At 41.1% G+C, this 20,263-nt stretch overlaps 1 protein-coding gene and 1 pseudogene across 1 annotated transcript; both read left to right on the forward strand.

Annotated features, from left to right (window-relative positions):
* Nucleotides 1–9,310: 9,310 nt before the first annotated feature.
* Nucleotides 9,311–12,070, forward strand: LOC127755439 (probable auxin efflux carrier component 5a). The gene is made up of 5 exons (XM_052281119.1): nt 9,311–9,383; nt 9,476–10,236; nt 10,332–10,417; nt 10,583–10,740; nt 11,990–12,070. The coding sequence occupies exons 2-5, from the start codon at nt 9,476–9,478 to the stop codon at nt 12,068–12,070; spliced, it is 1,086 nt and encodes a 361-aa protein (XP_052137079.1). The 5' UTR covers nt 9,311–9,383.
* Nucleotides 12,071–13,609: 1,539 nt separating this feature from the next.
* On the forward strand, nt 13,610–15,347 carry LOC127754576 (probable auxin efflux carrier component 5a; annotated as a pseudogene).
* The last annotated feature ends 4,916 nt before the right edge of the window (nt 15,348–20,263 follow it).

Genomic DNA, 20,263 nt, shown 5'->3' on the forward strand with positions numbered 1-20,263 from the left:
AAAAGAGAATAGATCGGCTAAGACCTGCAAGAGAGAAAACTAGAGACGGTTAAATATCGAAATAAGTTATGTAGCCGATCTAAGATTTATGACAATGAAAGACTTACTGGGATGGCAAGAGCAGCTGGTTGTTCTTCCTCTTCAATGTTATGGCTGCCTGCAGCTGATGGAGTACGATTACATGGCGTCGGCTGCACATGAGGTGAAGGAGGAGGAGGCTGAAAAAGACAAGTGTTAATTAACATCGGTTATAATCAAACTTAAAGGATTTTACAGATAACACCTTACCGGATGAGCTGGTTTAGATGTTGCTGGTGTTGATTTCTTCTTCATGACAGTTTTCTTTTTCTGCAAACACAAGACCAATAAGCAATCGGCTATATAAGTTATTTTCAAGAAGTGATCAAGATGAGTTATTTACCCTTGAAAATTGAGCTGGAGTAGCAGGAGTCGGAGGAGTCTGTTTGGGTGAAGCCGATGATGTTTTTTCTCCTAAGTCACTCAGTTCGGCTGCCGCTTGGTCGACATCTTCCTCGATCTCTTCTTCATCCAAGGCTTGTTCTATGGATGGATCTAAGGCAGGCAAATCATCGGTTGGCTTGGATTTCTTCTTCTTGGCCTTTTTCTTCGGAGCCAAAGCCGATGTATCAACAGCCGATGCTTTAGTCTGTTTCTTTTTACCGGCATTTACATTTGTACAATTTACATTTCTAGAGAGATACTTGAGATCATATCATCCTATGATTGCTAAACATTGACATAGGAGTGTGATTTACTTTCCTAGAGATATATTTGAGCCACTATCACCCTAGGTTTGCAAAACATAACTTAGTTGTTTAGTTAGAGTTGATCCTCACCGAGCCTAGCAACTTAGGTTAGTTTTGATTAGGTGTCATTTAGTTTTATATCGCCTATTCACCCCCCTTCTAGTCGACATCTCGATCCTACACCGGTTCGCCCGGCTGGCCGCCTGCCGCGATAGCAGCTGGCTGAACTCAGCGACCGACATGTCGCCGATCAACTTTCGGGCTTCGGTGTCGGCCTGAGCAAGAGTCAACACTACGAAAACAAGAAGTGTCACCACATCAGGCATCGAACGGGGAAAAAGAGCGAAACATAGATGCACATAGGAAAAGCATAGACTCACCGTTCGCCCCCGCAGGCATGACGAGCTTCGGCAAGCCATCGACCTCGACTTGCCACGACTGGGAGAGGGGGAAAATGCGAAGCATGCAGAACTCCTCCACCAAGTCGCGACAGCTAAGGCGGGAGCAGACCTTGTGCAGCAAGGCGAACCGGGCTTCCATGGCGCCATCGACGGCGACCTTGGGCTTCCTGTTCGGTGCAATCGCCCTACGCCGCCTCCGGAGGGTTTTCGCCGCATCGGACCCAGCCTCGAATGGGATGGAGAGGTAGAACCACTTCGCCACCGAATGGCGATCCCACTTCGACATGGCAGCATTCACCGGCTAGATATCGGAGCGCTCGGGGCGAACATTAAAGTTCACACTCCCGAACGCTGTTTTCTTCGTCCCGGCCGGAGTGACCACCGTCTTCGAGTTCACTGGGGCGTAGAACACGGTGCTGAAAAGATCGGCGCTCGGTTCAAACCCGGGGTCCGGCACGCCCAGTCGAAGATGGCGATACGGACGAGTGCCGATGGGCTTAGCTGGGGGAGCACCACCTGGAAAAGGCGAAGGATCTCCGGAAACAACATGTTGCACGGAAATCGAAGCCCCGCCTCAAAGAAGACGACGAATACCACCGTCCGGTTGTCGCCGGGTTTCGGCACCACGGCCTTTCCCGGAGCGAAGGCCTGCCCCTCCACCACTGCGCCGGAGCTGACCAACTTCACCAGCTCGTCATCGTCCACGAGCTAAGCTCCTAAAAAGGCGGTGGTGTCATCGTCGATCCAGCCGGGATCGGGGCCCGTCGCGGAGGTTGGGTTCGGCTTGCGAGGAGCCATGGCGAAAAGTGTGCGCGGTGGTGAAAAGGGAGAATGGGCGAAAGACCTAATGACTCAAAAGGCGCCGTGAAAGGGAAGTACAGAGAAAGAGAGAGCGCTCGCGGTGAAAATGACGAGGGTGCAGCGGTGAAAAAGGGGAAGGGGGAATATATAGCCCACCCAGGCGACGGTTCGCCTTCCCACCCAATCATGAGCCGCCACGCGTCATAAGGGTAGGCGAAACGGTAAATTCCCATTAACCGAGCCGCATAGGGACAAGCCCACGAAGGAAAGCCCATCACTGTTCATTTCGGCCCAGTGAAAGAATAAGGACAGCTTCGCCGTTCGTAGAAGGCAAAAGCTGCAAAACATTACTAACCGCAAGAATACATGTACACGCAATGCACACATTCTTTGCAGGAACCCAAAATAGGTTTCGGCAGGAGCGTCGGTCGAAAGGGGGCGCCTCATACCATACCACATGGTTTGCATGGTCTCGGCCGAAGCTCCTATCTCACCCTTGTCTGTGAGGGGCTTGTTGGCGGTATGTCATGAGACCCTTCGACCAGACCTGCCGAAACCATGCAACCAGCGAGGATTCAGACTCAAGGCGTCAAGGTTCGTCGGGGCGAAGCCCCATGGCGAAGACTATGGGGGCAAAGGCGGCGAAGGGTGAAGAGTCGCGTTGGGACCCTGCAAGTCCAAATGCGTCCTGGGCGAAGGCTAAATGGTGAAGGGTGCATGCCGAAGGAGGATGACTTCGCTGTATCAAGCCCAGCTCCAAGGAGGCCCAAGGGGCCATCCCAGCCGCTCTAGCCCATTGGCCAGTGGGCCAACGTTCGCCAACCGGCCCATTGGAGGCCCATGTATCTCAATTACATTGTATGCCCATACAAGTGTCCCTCTCATGAGGGCAACCATGTAAATTCCCCTGTAAAACCTAAACCCTAATAGGGGGATCTGTAATAGGACTATAAATAGACCCCTAGGGCCATGTAAAGGGGCATTCAAAAGAAAAATCCTTAAATTAGTACACTTCGTTGTTTCCAAGAACTATTGAGCAACCACGTCCTTCGACGTATGCAGTTGTCACTTCGACAACAAAGGTCTAAGGAATTTCTGTTCATTATGTGTTCCATTAGCTGATCTATTGGTCGTCCTAATTGCTCCTTTATTTCACCAACTTGATGGGGTAATCTGTTACAATCCTCTCTATTATTTGATTTTGTTATGCTCTTGATGGATTCAATATTGCACTTGAGTCTCCAGTAGAGCAAAGGATTGGTGTGTATGAGCAGAAGTATTATTTCTAACTTCTACACATGGCTTTGAATTCCATGCCACCTCAATTTTTACATAATTGTATCAGTCTCCAGAACTTGCAAGAATCAAACTGGAGGAGGAAAAAACCAATGCTCTTGCTTAACTCAAAAAGAGATTAAATTCAATCCGGTAGGGGAGGAGGGTTTCTGGACCTCCTATCAATGGCGGAGGGGATCAGCTTGCAACGACGAGCCCGGCGACTCTGGCCGACGGTGATCTGAGGGGCGCACAGGCATGGATCGGGGGCGGAGACAGCGACTCTGGCGGCGTGGATCGATGAGATGGGCGGAGGGGCGGGAACGGGGACGGCGACGGTGACTCCAGCGCGGTTCGGCGCGATGAGCGGGACAGCGACGGTGGCATGATTTGTGGAGCTGATGAGGGTGGTGGAGGCGATGCGTGGTGGGGGTGCGGCGGTTGCGGGAGAAAGGAAGGTGCGTGAGAGAAGGATGATGCGGGAGAGGCGCAGATGTGGGGGAGGTGGTGCGGTGATTGCGGCCGAGAGGGAGGCGCGGGACACACGCGGATTTGGGACGTTGGATCCAGATTCATTAGATAATTTTAGACCGTTGGATGTGTCACACGATGAATGAGTAAAACCATTTGTTGAACTATAGGGTAGAAGATAACTTGCAGTCCATGACTTTTAGCACCTCCTTATAATGTTCCCATCAACCTATCAGGAATGCACACATCAATGTATATTTAGCAACAACATGAAAATTAATGTGTAAAAGCATGTGTATGCACATATCTATTATATATCAGCACTTGTGCTGCCCGATGCATTCATTTTCTCAATTGACATAAAGTTAGAAACAATATTATGAGCCCTGATTGTCTTAAGATCAATACGTTCCATCGAATTATCAGCAATTCTTTCCAAAGGACAAGCACCACTGATGGAAAGATGAATTATTGATCTGTATGAGCCATACTTTATTCCAAAGGAAAGTTACAAACAATAGTATTCTGTGCTGGTTCCAAATAAGTTTTAGTCTTTATAATATACTATTTATTCGTACTTGAATTGAAAGAACTTTCATAGGCCTCTTTGATGCCTGTTGATGCTCTATATGCCAATTCTAATGTATTTAAGACAGGAATGCATCTACCATGTATGACTGAAGCTAAGACTCCATATAATTAATCTAAGAATTGCTCCATTCCTTTCACGGTGACATCTATGCATATCACAGGGCAATGGATAACCTACAAGACCGCCATCTGTGATCATCTCAAGGCATCCATTTCAGGTCAAATACCAATAACCACTAAGCAATTCCATCTTATATATTCAGCCCAGTAAAATGACCAGTAAAAGGAACAGAAGAAATTGTTGTCAAGTCCTGATTTTCCAACCCAAATAAACATATTTTAAGTGGAGTATATCATCATGAAATTTTAGTAGCCTCACATTCAAAGATATCCTCGGCATAGTTTATTTTACCAAAATTAGTGACTAAAATTAGCAGCTGAGCTCTATCTCATCGTGAGCATGACTTCACCACAATGCATAGCTATATTTTGATTATTAATTTGGCAGTGATTTTACGACATTGGATTAAACATCAGAATCAAGACACAACATTTAAACGCAAACAGGCAAATGAATTAACATATTGGTTTGCATATTTGCTGGCAGAAAAGAGAACAGAACATCGAGAAAAAAAAAGCCCCAACATTCACAAACAAGCTATAACAGATGGATCTTCAAATGTGTTAATAAACACAGTACCATTCTCTATCTTGGTGTGATTTTGCTAAATGAGAACTGTGCATAACCACATTATCATTCTTTCTCCTAGTGATAGCATGGAAGCAAAAAGTGTTGGTAACTACACATGAAACATGGATCATGACTGAGAGAAACAAGCAATGAGAACCAGTGCAATTCAGATTTAATAGAGAAATATCAAATCAAAATGTAAAAAGTTTGAATTTGAAAACAAGTAAAAGGTTTGACTACTGATTTAATCAGGTATAGTTGGTAAGTGGCAAAACAATTCAATGGGTTGATTAGCTCTCCAGGGAATCAACAGATGATAAGCCAATCTAGGTATTACATGTAAAATTATTCACTTATATACTATCAGATGACATTCTTCCCAATTATGAACTGGATATAGAGAATCCTTCTGCTTTGTTTTTTACACTTTTACTGAACCCAGTGGACAAATTAGATGTAATATACCCAAAACCGTAAAAAAAAAAAGAACAGAACAATGCCACTGCTTCAAGAAGAGCCACATTACCTGTGCTATGAGATGTGGAGCGTAAAGTAGAGGCATGGTGAGAGCGTGATGGCGGCAATGGGGATCGGTGGCGGCGGGGAGCAAATCGGCGCGGAAGGCGGCGGTGGTGACCTAGCGACAAAAGGGATTCCGGCGGCGGGATTGGTAGCGGTGAGGAGCAGCTCGGCGTGGAAGGTGTCGGCGGCAGGGATCGGTGGCGGCGAGGAGCAGCTCGGCGTGGAAGGCGTCGGCAGCGACCTAGAGATGAAAGGGCTTCCGGTGGTAGGGGCGGTGGCGCCGATTTGGGCAAGGACAGTGGCAGAGGACGGACAAAAAATGAGGCATTGCGAGGCTGCGAGGGCTAAAATCCTTGTCATTCGAGATTGCACTTATAATAGATAAAAGTTATATATAATAGATCAATGTTCATGTTACAAACATGGAATATATAGCGAAAAAACTACAAAGTAATAATATGATATCGAAAAAGAGTTGCACGCTATATGATTCTGCATCCAACTTTAATATCTCATAGTCCATCAAATACATGAAATTTAGCAAACTACCTATGTTTTATTTGACAGTGATAGATGGATGCTAGAAATTGGGGTCTTGTTCCTGGATGGATGCTAGAAAATTGGGATCTTATTCCTCTATTTCTTGTTTCATTTCTTTCTTTCATCGAGAAAAGCTCCCAACTAAGCTACTGCTGCCTCCACACGTGAGCGTGGCTCGTGCTGCTAGCTGTTGCTGATTTCCGTCCCAGTCTCCAGGATGCAGCCGCAGTCTCGACTCACTTGATGAGAAATACGAATACACGACACAAGTGGACCAGCAATGGGTTATATGGTTCGGCCGCTGTGGCCCAGCATGAGTGCGCTGAGAGGGGCCGGTACTCGTGGTCGCCGGCCGGCGCGAGGTATGGCGTGCGCCATGCCTCGCCCTACCAAGCGCTCCGCTGCTGGGCGAGGACGAATGCGACGACGACAGAGGGATGGGTGGCGGCGCGTGAGAGGGAGAGAAGAGAAATTAGGGTAGATCGGGGAGGCGCGGGTTGGGGTTTGGGCGTAGGTCGGGGCAGGGGAGGGGGCGATCTTTTGCGGGAAGGAGGTGGGGTGAATCTGGATCGTTGGGTTTCATAGAGTTAATCTGGACCGTTCCCTGAGGAATGAAAAAATGAGTGATTGAACTGTAGATTAGATCCAATTAACCATCGAAGAAAAAAAAAAGGAAAAGTAGAGTACTAAGAAAAATAAATAGTGCATGCCTCACTGCCATATGCATTCGTAAATAGCTAGCCTAGCACTCCTGGAGAAAATTAAATGTCATACATTTTTTTGATAGATTGATGACTAGCACGCAAATTGGAAATATAATCTAGATCGTAAAAAAAACTAACATACATGCACCTAAAAAATATCAAACCCGGCTCCTGTATACCGCATAGGAAGCTTATCAGTTTTGCTATGATGTCTAAACCTTTAAGAAATTACCACGTTAATTAGAGAAAAATAAAAAATATATATCAACTGTTTGATTGGAGTATGTCTAATGCGCAATCAACCGCACATGACATCCATGCAGTCCACACCTGCCCCTTACTGAGTATATTATCAAACGAAATTAAAAAATAAGTTTGAGAAAAATAAAAATAAAAGTTAAAGTAAGAATACAATTTAAATATTAATAAAATTCAGAATTAAAAATAAGTAGTATTGAAAAAAGAGTTCATCTAGAAAGAAAGACAAAATAATTAAATTTAAAAATTTAAAAAATAAATCCCAAATTTAGATTTCAATACGATTTTCAAAGAGTTCAAGTAGGAAAAAAATTTAGAATTTACTAAAATTCTAAATTAAAAAATATTGGAAGAGAGTGCATTTAGAACACAACATAGGATTAATTAAATTTTAGAATTATGAATAAAATAAATCCCAAATTTTGATTTCAATATGAATTCTACGAATTCGAAAGAGGTCAGGTAGGAATGCAATTTAGAAATTACTAAAATTCAGAATTAAAAATAAAGAATATTAGAAGCAGAGTCCATCTACTTATTAAAAATATTTATTAAAAATAAAATTAAAAATAAAATACATCCCCAAATTGGATTTTGATATGACTTCCAAAGTGTTCAAGTAGTATCTATTTATCATATTATTGAATTTAAATATTACTAAAAAATAATTGTTAGATGATAGCATGTCAAAATTATAGTGATTAAATTTAAAAAAAAATCAAATAGAATCCCAGTGATGATTAAGAGAAGGGATGACGGGCAAGCTGTTAAGCAGCACAATCACGGTGTTTGGCAAGACTTTTGGAAAGTAAAAATTAAACCAAAATGGTAATCATGTTCGATTTTTAAAATCTCACTGATAATTAAGAGAGAAGGCAACGGATGGGTCATAGAGGAGTACAATAACAAAGCTACGGATGGTTTGCCGGGACTTCTAGAAAGTTAAAATGTACACAGATGATAATTATGTTCGATTTTATAAATCCCAATGACAATAAAAAGAGTAGGCGATGGACGGCTTAGGGGAGTCGAGTGACGGCGTTTGACAGAGGATGAATAGAAACCGTAGTAGATCGAGCAATAAACTCTAGAATTTATAAGATCCAATTTTAAAAGTTGCAAGGAGGATGAATAGAAATCGTAGTAGATCGAGCAAATAAATAAAAGGGTAACAAATAAGTACGAGGTAGCGCCTAGTGTGACTTTCAAAAACTATAAAATTAGAAACATGCAGATGATAAGGTTCGGTTTTTCAAAGTCCTAAGACAATTATATAGCTATTTAACTAATTTTAAGCAAAATCATATGTAAAAAAATAATTTTGTATGGATGCTAGCCGCGCAATTGCGCGGCTCACCTATCTAGTTGTATGCAAATCAAGTTGCATTTTAGAAACCGTATCAATATAAAAGCGTCACTTGTTATTGAAGGGAGGGATTTTAAAGAAGGAACCAGTAGTTACCTCGTGATTAAACATGTGGGAATCCATCTCTCAAGCCGATCAGACAGATTGTCAGCGATTATTGTAGATAAATCATCCCTAGATGCATGCATAGCAAGTTAGCTACATGTCAACATAGCTAATTAACTAGTCTGATCGATCCCACGCCAAAAAGCTCTTCGCTGGAGGCTTTTAGGCCCTCCAATTTTGTGAGTTATGAGGTGCATGCTTAGCCACAGGACAAACTAAAGCTGACCTGCATTTTATCTTATTTTTGTTCAGTTCAGTTCAGTTGTGCATGCATGCAAAGAGGGATCCTTTGATGGCCTGATCAACTGTAAAATTGTTTATAAACATGGTTAATAATATAGAAATGACAGAGATAGATTCCATGAGTTGGTCTTAAAAAAAATCATTCTAAAGAAAATAGAATTTTGTTTTGGAGTGGAAAATATGGATATATGATAATATTATATAATACATTGAAAGAAACAAAACTGCAAGCCTAAAAAGGAAAAAATGGCTGAAATTCCATACGGCCTAGGGTCACACGTAAGGTTGGTAACATAGCTAAAAATAGAAAGAGAAAAAAAAAACTAGAATGCCATACCTACACTGTCATCCCAAGATTCGGTTTTTCCTAGACTCCATGCTACACATTCCGTAACAGAAAATGAATCGCACGATCTGATTTTTCGCAGTCGCCATCATCAACTCGTCGCATGTGGCTCGCACATGCTTAACAAACTCGTAACGGCATGATCTCCACAATTAGATCCCATAAGTTTAGGAGAATAAGAAAGGCATGAGGTGTGAGTTCTTATTTGGAGGAGGAGAAAGGTATGAGGTGTGAGGTGTGACTTTTTATTTGGAGGGGATTATCTCCATGAGATATCGGTGTTCATCTATCGACTCTATGTAGTAAGTATATCATTAATACAGTACCTTTCAGATCGATCTGGATATTCTCAGGATCTATTAATCCTGTTCATCTTTTTTTCGCCAATTTCAAGATGATAGGGTGGGTGGACATTGGAAAAATCTTGTCCGTGATAGCACCGCTCTATTTCGCCCTTGTATTGGGGTGGTGGTGGCGAATCTTCACGGCAGAAGATTCCGAAGCAATAAATAGAATGGTCGCTTGGTTTGCTCTTCCCTTTTTCACCTTTGAATTTACGCTCCACCTTGATCCCTACAATGTGAGGTACAGCCTTATAGCAGCTGATAGCATATCGAAGTTAATTATAGTCATCGTAATCGGCATTGGTGTTGGGTTAATATTCTGGAAAGAGGGAGTATGCACCGCTATCATCGACTGGTGTATAAGCGGCTTTTCTCTTGCGTCACTCACCAATTCTCTGGTTGTGGGCGTGCCCATGGCGAGGGCCATGTATGGCAACTGGGCAGGGCAAGTCGTGGTACAACTATCAATCTTCCAGGCAATAGTGTGGCTCACCTCACACATGGTGGTCCTGGAAGTAAGGAAAGCTTTCGTCTCTGACGCTCATGACGAGTCTAACAGACATGAAGAAGGGTCCTACATAGATGATGATACGGTCGTCGGTGGCTTGGGTACCAGAGAAGATATGCAAAGCCTCGAAGAGGGGGTTTCAGATGCCACGAACCAAGATCTCAAGGGGGAGGAGGCAGTGACAGTGGCAGGGGTGAATGGTGACAGGTTACCGCTCTTCAAGTCGGTGGCACGCAAGTTAGCCTGTAATCCCAATCTACACGCCAGTGTAATCGGCATCTCCTGGGCTTGCATCTCCAATAGGTAAACGAGTAATAAGTATCCCCGTACGTACATCCTCATAAATATAATTAATCTATATGTACTAATATATACATCTGTGCCTAATATTATAGCAGGTCGCACCTCACTTTGCCACCAGCTTTGGAGGGGTCGGTGCAAATAATGTTAAGATCAGGGCTGGGGCTGGCTATGTTCAGTATGGGTAGGTTTGCACACATGCACTTCTAAACATATAGCAGTATGTCATTTAGTCTATATGTATGTAAGGGCTATAATATATCTCTGTCCACAGTATGTCAAGAAAAAAAATGTATGTTTACATTAAAAGTACTAAACCAGCTTATTCTTTTCTTTCATTTTTCCTAAGGATTATTCATGGGCCAGCAAGAAAGGATTATGCAGTGTGGACCAAGACTTGCACTTCTGGGCCTTTTTCTGAAGTTCATAATCGGGCCCGCTGCCATGGCCATAGGATCCGCCGCCGTTGGCATCCATGATGATGCCCTCCGAGTAGCCATCATACAGGTACACACAATTAACTACTGGAGTACTAGTTTATGTCAGAAGCACTCCGGACCTCTTATTATGTTTGATAGTTGAATAGAATGGTTCAATTCACCCATCAAGCATAATAAGACATCCGACACTTCGAGAGAAGGATATTAGAGATATTGCTGGTCCTTTAGCCTGTCAGTCAACTTCAGCCTGAGATGTGCCCATCAAACCAGACGAAGGTAGCGACCAGATGTGTTACACATTCAGGAGACTTGATAAATGGCTAAAGATATACGACTTGTCAAATATCTTTAACTGATAGTCATGTTTAATATTTTCCTAACATAAGGAACACACTAAACATTTTCATCCAAGCACTTGATATCCAAATATAGAGGGTTCTGGGACTTAGATAAATTCTCACAACTTAGGCTGTGTTTAGTTCCACGCCAAAATTGGAAGTTTGAAAAAAATTGGAAGTTTGAAGAAAAAAGTTGAAAGTTTGTGTGTGTAGGAAAGTTCAATGTGACAGAAAAGTTGAAAGTTTAAAGAAAAAAGTTGGAATCTAAACAAGGGCTTAGTACTAAGATACTTATGGCCGACCGGCCAAATATTTAAGTTTGCGGAAGCATTTTCTACCTAAAAGATCTTTTATGCAACTGACTAGGGTAGACCTTAGCGAGAACCATCCTGGAAGAACGAATCATCACCAAAGAAGTCATCCTCCTCTGGAGTGACTTCACCTGCAACCATCTCTAAATAACAACAATACAACAACAAATGCAAGAGTCAGTACATTACAAAAATAATGTACTAGCAAGCACAAGGCAATCCTAACACACTACATGCATGGCATATATCCAAGGAAGGCATATATGGTTCTTTTTAGCATAAGGCAAGTTTTATTTGCATAAAACGCTTTCAAATCAGATTTGCTTTCAAATAATTTTTTTTCAGCAAGCTAGTACTTAGTATATGGGCATCAAAGTAGGCATTATTCATGTATAAATATGCACCTCATTGCCATCCATGGCAGCAATGTGACCATTTCCAAGTTTTCCATACATCCAAACCTGTGGAATGTGACAGTTTATGAGTGAAATTTGCAAGTGTTCTGAAGTCTAAAAACTAAATGAGTGTAATCAATTCATTCATTGATCTTTTTTATTATAATCAGTTATTTTTTGTCACTTTTTTCTTTTTGAAAACAAGATATATTGTGATCAATTGTTTAACTTTTTCTTCATATTTTTTAATTTTTCTCATGAAATGAGTGCAGGCTGCAATACCTCAGTCTATTTCATCCTTCATATTTGCCAAGGAATATGGATTGCATGCAGACGTCCTGAGTACAGCGTAAGTTTCTACTATTAGACTTAATTATCAGAGTTAATTATATATGACCATATTAATAATATGTCTTAAAACTGTTATCTTTTGTCGTTGTCTTTGTTGTTAAAGGGTGTTTTTGGGCATGATAATGTCCCTACCATTCATGGTGGGACTATATATACTTTTGGAGGAAATATGATTATATATCTGGTTGACAAGGACATATACTTTTGGAGGAAATATGATTATATATCTGGTTGATAAGGTCATATACTTTTGGAGGAAATATGATTATATATCTAGTTGACAAGGACATATGCATCGGTATCATCTGGGAGCAGACAAGGATTATCACCATGGATAATGTAATCTATATTATACTCATTGAATAGTTTGTTCATGAAATCTTCAGTTATGGCATAAGGTGCATCTTGAATGATATCGTGCACCCATTTTACAGCACGGACAATTATCAACCTACATACCAGAAAAGAAAACATTAAAAAATCATTCTAAATAAAATGAGATTTTTTTTTGTGTGAAAAATATGGGAAAGAAAAAAAACTGCAAGCCTAAAAGAACAAAAATGCCTAAACTTCCATACTGCCTGGGGGTCACACGTAAGGTTGGTAATACAGCTAAAAATAAAAAGAGAAAAAAAAACTAGAATGTGATACCTAAGAGCATCACCAACAGCATCTTGATATCATTCCCTGTGTGGTATTCCGGGGATTTTGATCAAAAATTGCTTGCTGCTAGTTGGTGCTTTGTTGCCTGCTGGAATTGCTGGTGTACATGTAGAAAACTGGGGGTGCACGTGTACCAGTCAGGTTGATCTGCCGGCATGGTACTGCGTGGAGAGGGGCGACGAAGGGGCACGCGCGCGAGCGTGACCTCATGAGAGCGACGAGTGGAAACTGATTTCTGTTGGAAGTTTTCTAAGGGCTCAGTCTTTTTGTTTTTAGGAAATCAATTATAGCTAATCTGTTGCAGGAATAAAAATTTTAACACCTCAAATCTTGTTTAGAATTACCATAACTGAAATGTTGGGGATAGAATTTTAGGATGCTTCTGATGATGCTCTAAGCTGCAATCCCAAATACAGTTTTTCCTAAACTACACGCTACATTCTGCAAGAGAAACACGATTTGGTTTGATTTGGTTTTCATAGTCGCTTCCGCGGTCGCCATCATCAGCTTGTTGCATGTGGCTTGCGCATGCTTAATAAATTCGTAATGGCATGATCTCAACAATTAGATCCTTAAGTTGGGGTGATTAGGAAGAAAGCAAATCCCACAATTTGGTTAGATCCTTAAGTTTGGGTGATTAGGAAGAAAACAAATCCCACAATTTGGTTTTTCACGGTCGCCATCATCAGCTCACCGCATTTGGCTCGCGCATGCTTAACAAACTTGTAACGGCATGATCTCAACAATATCTCCATGAGATATCAGTCTTCACTATATATATGATATCGAGTCGTCATGAGATATCAGTGTTCACTAGTCGACCTAAACATTCTCAGGAAGTATTAGTGTTGTTCATCTTTTTTTTCACCAATTTCAAGATGATAGGGTGGGTGGACATTGGAAAAATATTGTCCGTGATAACACCGCTTTATTTCGCCCTTGCATTGGGGTACTGCTCTTCCAGGCGATGGTGGCAAATCTTCACGGCAGAAGATTCCGAAGCAATAAATAGAATGGTCGTTTGGTTTGCTTTTCCATTTTTCACCTTTGAATTTACCCTCCACCTTGATCCCTACAATGTGAGGTACAGCCTTATAGCGGCTGATAGCATAGCAAAGTTAATTATAGTCGCCGCAATCAGCATTGGTGTTATGTTGAAATTCCGGGAAGAGGGATTATGCGCCGCTGTCACCGACTGGTGTATAAGCGGCTTTTCTCTTGCGTCACTCACCAATTCTTTGGTTGTGGGCGTGCCCATGGCGAGGGCCATGTATGGCAACTGGGCAGGGCAAATTGTGGTACAACTATCAATCTTCCAGGCAATAGTGTGGCTCACCTCACTCGTGGTGGTCCTGGAAGTAAGGAAAGCTTTCGTCTCCGACGCTCATGACGAGTCTAACAGTTATGAAGAAGGATCCTTCATAGATGATGATATGGTCGTCGGTAGCTCGGGTACCAGCGAAGATATGCAAAGCCTCGTAGAGGGGGTTTCAGATGCCACGAACCAAGATCTCAGGGGGGAGGAGGCAGTGTCAGTGGCAGTGGTGAATGGTGCCAGGGTACCGCTGTTCAAGTCGGTGGCACATAAGTTAGCCTGTAATCCTAATCTATATGCTAGTGTAATCGGCATCTCCTGGGCTTGCATCTCCAATAGGTAAATGAGTAATAAGTATCCCCATAAGTACATGCTCATTAATATAATTAATCTATATGTACTAATATATACAACTGTGCCTAATATTTTTGCAGGTCGCACCTCACTTTGCCACCAGCTTTGGAGGGGTCGGTGCTAATAATGTCAAGATCAGGGCTGGGGCTGGCTATGTTCAATATGGGTAGGTTTGCACACATGCACTTCTAAACATATAGCGGTATGTCATTTAGTCTATATGTATGTAAGGGTTATAATATATCTCTGTCCACAGTATGCCAAGAAAAAAATACACATTTACATTAAAAGTACTAAACCAGCTTATTGTTTTCTTTCATTTTTCCTAAGGATTATTCATGGGCTAGCAAGAAAGGATTATGGAGTGTGCACTTCTGGGCCTTTTTCTAAAGTTCATAATCGGGCCCACTACCATGGCCATAGGATCCGCTGCCGTTGGCATCCGTGGTGATGTCCTCCGAGTAGCCATCATACAAGTACACACAATTAACTGCTACTAGTTTACGAGTGAAATTTGCAAGTGTTATGAAGTTTAAAAACTAAATGAGTGTAATTAATTAATTCATTAATCTTTTTAATTATAATCAGTTATTTTTTGTCACTGTTTTCTTTTTGAAAACAAGATATATTGTGATCAATTGTTTAACTTTTTCTTCATATTTTTTATTTTTCTCATGAAATGAGTGTATGCTGCAATACCTCAGTTTATTTCATCCTTTATATTTGCCAAGGAATATGGATTGCATGCAGACGTCCTAAGTACGGCGTAAGTTTCTACTGGTAGATTTAATTATCAGAGTTAATTATTTATAACCAAATCAATAATATGTCTTAAAATTGTTATCTTTTGTCATTTTTGTTGTTAAAGGGTGGTTTTCGGCATGATAATGTCCATACCATTTATGATCGGACTATATACTTTTGGAGGAAATATGACTATATATTAGTTAACAAGGGCATATGTATCAGTACCATCTGGGAGCAAACAAGGATCATCACCATATAATGTAATCTATATTAAACTCACCATGGGTAATGTAATCTTTATTATACTCATTGAATAATTTGTTCATGAAATTTTCAGTTATGGCATAAGGTGTATCTGGAATGACATCGTGCACCCATTTTACAGAACCTATATATTGTAACATAATTTGTAACACTTTAAGACATATGTTACAAGATAGTTCAATATAAATTTGTAACACTTTAAGACATATGTTACAAGAAAGTTCAATAGCAACACAAGCTGTGTGTTATAAAACATATGAGTTATGTTACACTTGAACTGTATAGTAATACCTACATATATGTTGCTATCGCCTATAGTAACACAATGTTATGAATGCTGAAACAGTGAACAAAAGTAACACAATGTTATGAATGCTGAAACAGTGAACAAATATATGGTAAAAAAGTGTTGCTTATTATGGAGGGAGTTAAACTCTAGACCTTTGGCATACGCAATTCTCAACCAACCAAGTGGGCAAGTATACCTTGGTGTTGCTAGGTGCATGTAAATGATTTTACTTTCTTTTTTGCGCCATCACACTATCAACTGTTGTCCAAGTTTTTTTAGAAAGAATAATAATAATATCTGGGCTCAAACATGTATATCGCAAGCATTGCGATCCGGTGGCACCTCGAAAGCGCATGGCTGTGTTTGGATTATGTTGCGATAATTTTACTTTGTGTGTTTTTTTACGGGAGTAGCTATATTTATGGAACCATATTTTTCACTAAAAAATAGTCAGCATGTATTTACATTGTAAGTCCCTAAATTACATATGTAATTATAGTGTAAGTGATATGCAAGTGCCGTGTAAGTGAATAAATTACATATGTAATTATAGCGTAAGTACCGTGTAAGTGAATGTGGGGGGTAATTAGTGTATAAGTACTTCAAAATTCAATATTAATTTGTTTTGGCAATAAAGTGAATGCCAATACCGTGCTCGGTTGGTTAGGAGCTCTGTCTGCCGACTTGGAAGTTCTGGGTTCAACCCTCCGTCACGACACTTTGCACTAGCACGAATCTCGATGTAAATCGTACTATCACAAAATCAACTATTTTTTGACAAAAAAACTGGCGACATATTTTTAGCAAATCTGTTTTTTTACTCTGATTTGCGACATGTCTCCAAATATATATACAAAAAAAGGAAACTGCTAACCATAGAGCAAACTATTCGAACTCACATGTCTACTGTATTCGTTTGTTCGGAGATTTACATCAACCGTTTACTTTCCGTTGCATTGTTTACTTAAAAATTGTATTACTCTTCTATTTTCTCTCATACCGCTCATTTTAATCACCTCAGTTTTTGCCATTTTTCTATAATAGACCAGACTAAAGTTCCCTTGAGCTTGTGCAGTTCTCAATATGCAAATTATTTTGGAGTTCATAACATTGTTTAATATACAATCGAATTTCCATATGAAGTCAGATATATATATTACAGATAGCATGTTGATCTTAGTTTAATCCATTAACATGGTCAAAAATCAAATAATCATCCACCAACAATGGACTTAATTAACATACCCTCCACTAGCAGAGTAGAAAGCAACAATGTGCAATCTCTGTTGATGAATAACCATGGGAAATACAGGATAGCAAAGCTTTCAAAGCCAATACACTCCAAGGCACTCCAAATATCACATGAGTTGATGACATGATTACATGGGTTATCAATATTTTTTTTGCGGGGATACATGGGTTATCAATATGACATTGCAAGGTTAAAAAAAAAGTAGGTAATGAATTTCCTCCGTGCAATACCAACAGCCTTGAACAAATTGAAAATAAATCCTGCAAAAGAGGTTATCAAAACAAGCCTTTACTTGAATTTCCCACCTTGACAAACCAAAGAATGGGCCTGAAAATAAACAGTTGATATCACATAGATGAAAATTTGTATTTTCTATACCAACAACAGTGACAAACATGTGGTGGCAGTGTAAAAAAATTCCACCACTTCAAAGAATTTTAATAAACATACTCAATGATCACACACTTCTGCTGTAATAATCACTAATTCACACAATTGTTAAATGGCCATTGGATCAGATCTTAGTTTCAAGATATTTTTTTCCACATATGAAAACTCCTTTATTCTACCAAAAATGCTCATAAATGGTCTGTAGAAAAGCAATGTCTGTTTACTAGCATTTAAATCCATAGTTTGCTGTGTTGAAATAGAAAGTAAAGGTAATGTAGGTGTGTTATAAATTTAATAACCACAAGTGAATATATTTGACTATACAATTTGATCTTCATCTCACACAAAGTTTGTCGCTAAATATGTAGAGATGAGGTTAACAGCACCTGGAGGCTTGTGTTGGATCCATGATCTAGTGGACAAAGCTTACATGCAACCTTGGAGATCACTGAATTGAATAAAAAAGGACAATCTTGTACACATGCATAATTAGAATAATTGAAAGGCCACAGATGGCTGATTATACTTATACCAGCCTGAAAGCTTAGATCATGGTACAAAGATGTTGTTACTAACAAAAAAAAAAAGATAAGGACGAATGAATAGAATCCTAAGCAACATGAACAACCTTGATGAGGACTGTATATAAGACTGGGAGTGTCTACATCATTTCACATATCTTTTGATAAAAAAACTGCCAGATTTTCCACCAAACGATTTAAAAAACAGAACTTGCTAGGCTAGTTCACACTACCCATTCATCTAGTTATTTATTATATTTATCCTAATGTATGTATTAACATGTACATTCATGTACATATGAGTATTATTCATGTCGTAGTTCGCAGCTCTATCCTGAATAAAAATAGCTATGTGTTTAGCAGAATTTGCATCCATTCATACCTTACTGATTCACTGGTTAGCAGAAATCGGCCAATTGCAACCATCAATTCTTCATTCAAAACAACAATAATTCTAGCAAAAAAAGGTCACAAGTTGCATATTATTCCTAAGAAAGTTCCAGCATGAAATCTTACTTCATCTGTATAACTATAATAATTACTAGTACATATGGTAGAGAATAGTAATAGTGAGGGGGCAGTGCTGGTGGATGATGACATGGATTTGCACGTTTCGAACACTTACTTCATCAACTCCTAATGTAATCTGACATTCCAAACAATTATGGCATGAGCAAGATAGCCAAAGCTTGGGTTCAACAAATTCTAATAGATCGTGTGCACATAGTATGACAATCACTGCCAGCACTAATATGGTGTTTGGGATTATTAAATAGTGTTCTCACCAGATCTTGCAAATATATATACCACGTCCATGCTGCAGCTTCTAGTAGATGCAAATGACCTTCCTGTGAGTAGCTAACTGGAGCTACCTAAATCCACAAAAGTATACAGCGGTGAGTCAGTTCACAAGAATATGAAACAATAAGACCAACGATTTTGCACTGGCCCAAAGTATCGAACTCGTGGTGTGCATAAAGAAATAGAGTGCTAACTATTGTAACCTGCCATCGATTGGCAGAAACAAATTCAGCAAGTTCTTACTATGATAAGCGGTCGTTGATTGGCAGGAACAAATTCAGCCAGTGAATCCATCACGGTGAGGTGGTTGCTGCTGGTGCTGAAACTGAAAACATAGGGGATGCGCGCGGGCAAAGCCGCCAGGGACCACCCGTTCAACACGGATGATGCACTCATGCCAGCGCCGCGCGGCTGGACCGGATCACGTCAGTTGACAACATGGGGCTCTTTATGGACAATTTCACAAACACATTGCATACAAGACGAGATGCTGGAGAAAAAAACGACAGCTTAGGGTGGTGATAGGGGTTACCAGCGTCTTGGCTCCAGCCGTTCGGGACGGGGCGGAAGTTGGACCACTTGGAGGAGTTTGCCTTGCCGAGGATGGTGGCAGCGGCGGCGCGGAGGCCGGCCGTCACGCTGGCGTCACGACAGGCGACGGAGCCGAGCAGCGCGAACGACCCGGCCGTCGTTTTCAGCCGGTCCCGCGTCACGATGTTGTCCTTGAGGATGGGGACGCCATGGAGCGGCCCGCAGTAGCGGTGGCTAGAGGCGCGCTCGCGGTGTCGGCGCGCGCCGGCTGCTGGAGCGCGTCGGAGTTGACCTCGATGACGGCGTGGAGAAGCGCGTTGAGGCGGGTGATCTTGCCCTGGGGACGAGCGACCAGGGCTGAGGCACTGCCGCACCGGCGACGTCGCCTGGGCTGCAAGGGATTGTGCCGTCGGCCGCGGCGGGCCCCGCCATCCTCTGTGGAGAAGCTGCGAAGGCTGGAGAGATTGGGTCGGTATGTACAGGGAAGGAGTCAAGGAGATGAGATGGGTTTTGTTCTCTGTTAGGACCATAACTGCTTCCGAGAGTGGAGAAGAAAACCCGGCAAATTGAGGGAGGAAGCGTACGAACACAAAATTTTGGAGCAAACCCGCGGCAAAATCAGTTCGTTTCTGTTTTTCAGGCACAAGAGAGCTAGATTGATGGAAATCTGACAGGGTGGACCTATAAAGAAATAAATTAGTAGTAGTTTTATTTTTTTTAGATAATGGAATAGAATAATTAGAAATAACTTTTTTTATTACTAGTAGTTTTATTTGGAATGCTATAAAGTTTTAACAATTTTGTACGCACCTTATCAGTAAATTAGTTTAATCCATGTTAATGAAACAAAATCTTCCCCTCTATATCAAATTTTCATATACGGTGCTATTTATAATGTGTGGAAAATAAAATTTTACGAAAAAGTATACATATCGTTTTTCTATGTAATATGACGAAGGAGAATGGAAGGAGGCACATAGTGATAATATCTAGTTATTCCTTACAGCAATGGCAGCGGCTGACGACGCTATCTAGGTACAAACATATAGAGGCTACTTGTATATAAAT

The sequence above is a fragment of the Oryza glaberrima genome, chromosome 11 (assembly GCF_000147395.1).
Source record: "Oryza glaberrima chromosome 11, OglaRS2, whole genome shotgun sequence".
Lineage (NCBI taxonomy): Eukaryota > Viridiplantae > Streptophyta > Magnoliopsida > Poales > Poaceae > Oryza > Oryza glaberrima.

Coding starts and splice junctions, on each gene's coding strand:
- LOC127755439 (XM_052281119.1), top strand. CDS start 9,476: ATGATAGGGTGGGTGGACATTGGAAAAATCTTGTCCGTGATAGCACCG. Junction 10,418..10,582: donor GCTGGCTATGTTCAGTATGG/GTAGGTTTGCAC, acceptor ATTTTTCCTAAG/GATTATTCATGGGCCAGCAA. Junction 10,741..11,989: donor TCCGAGTAGCCATCATACAG/GTACACACAATT, acceptor AAATGAGTGCAG/GCTGCAATACCTCAGTCTAT.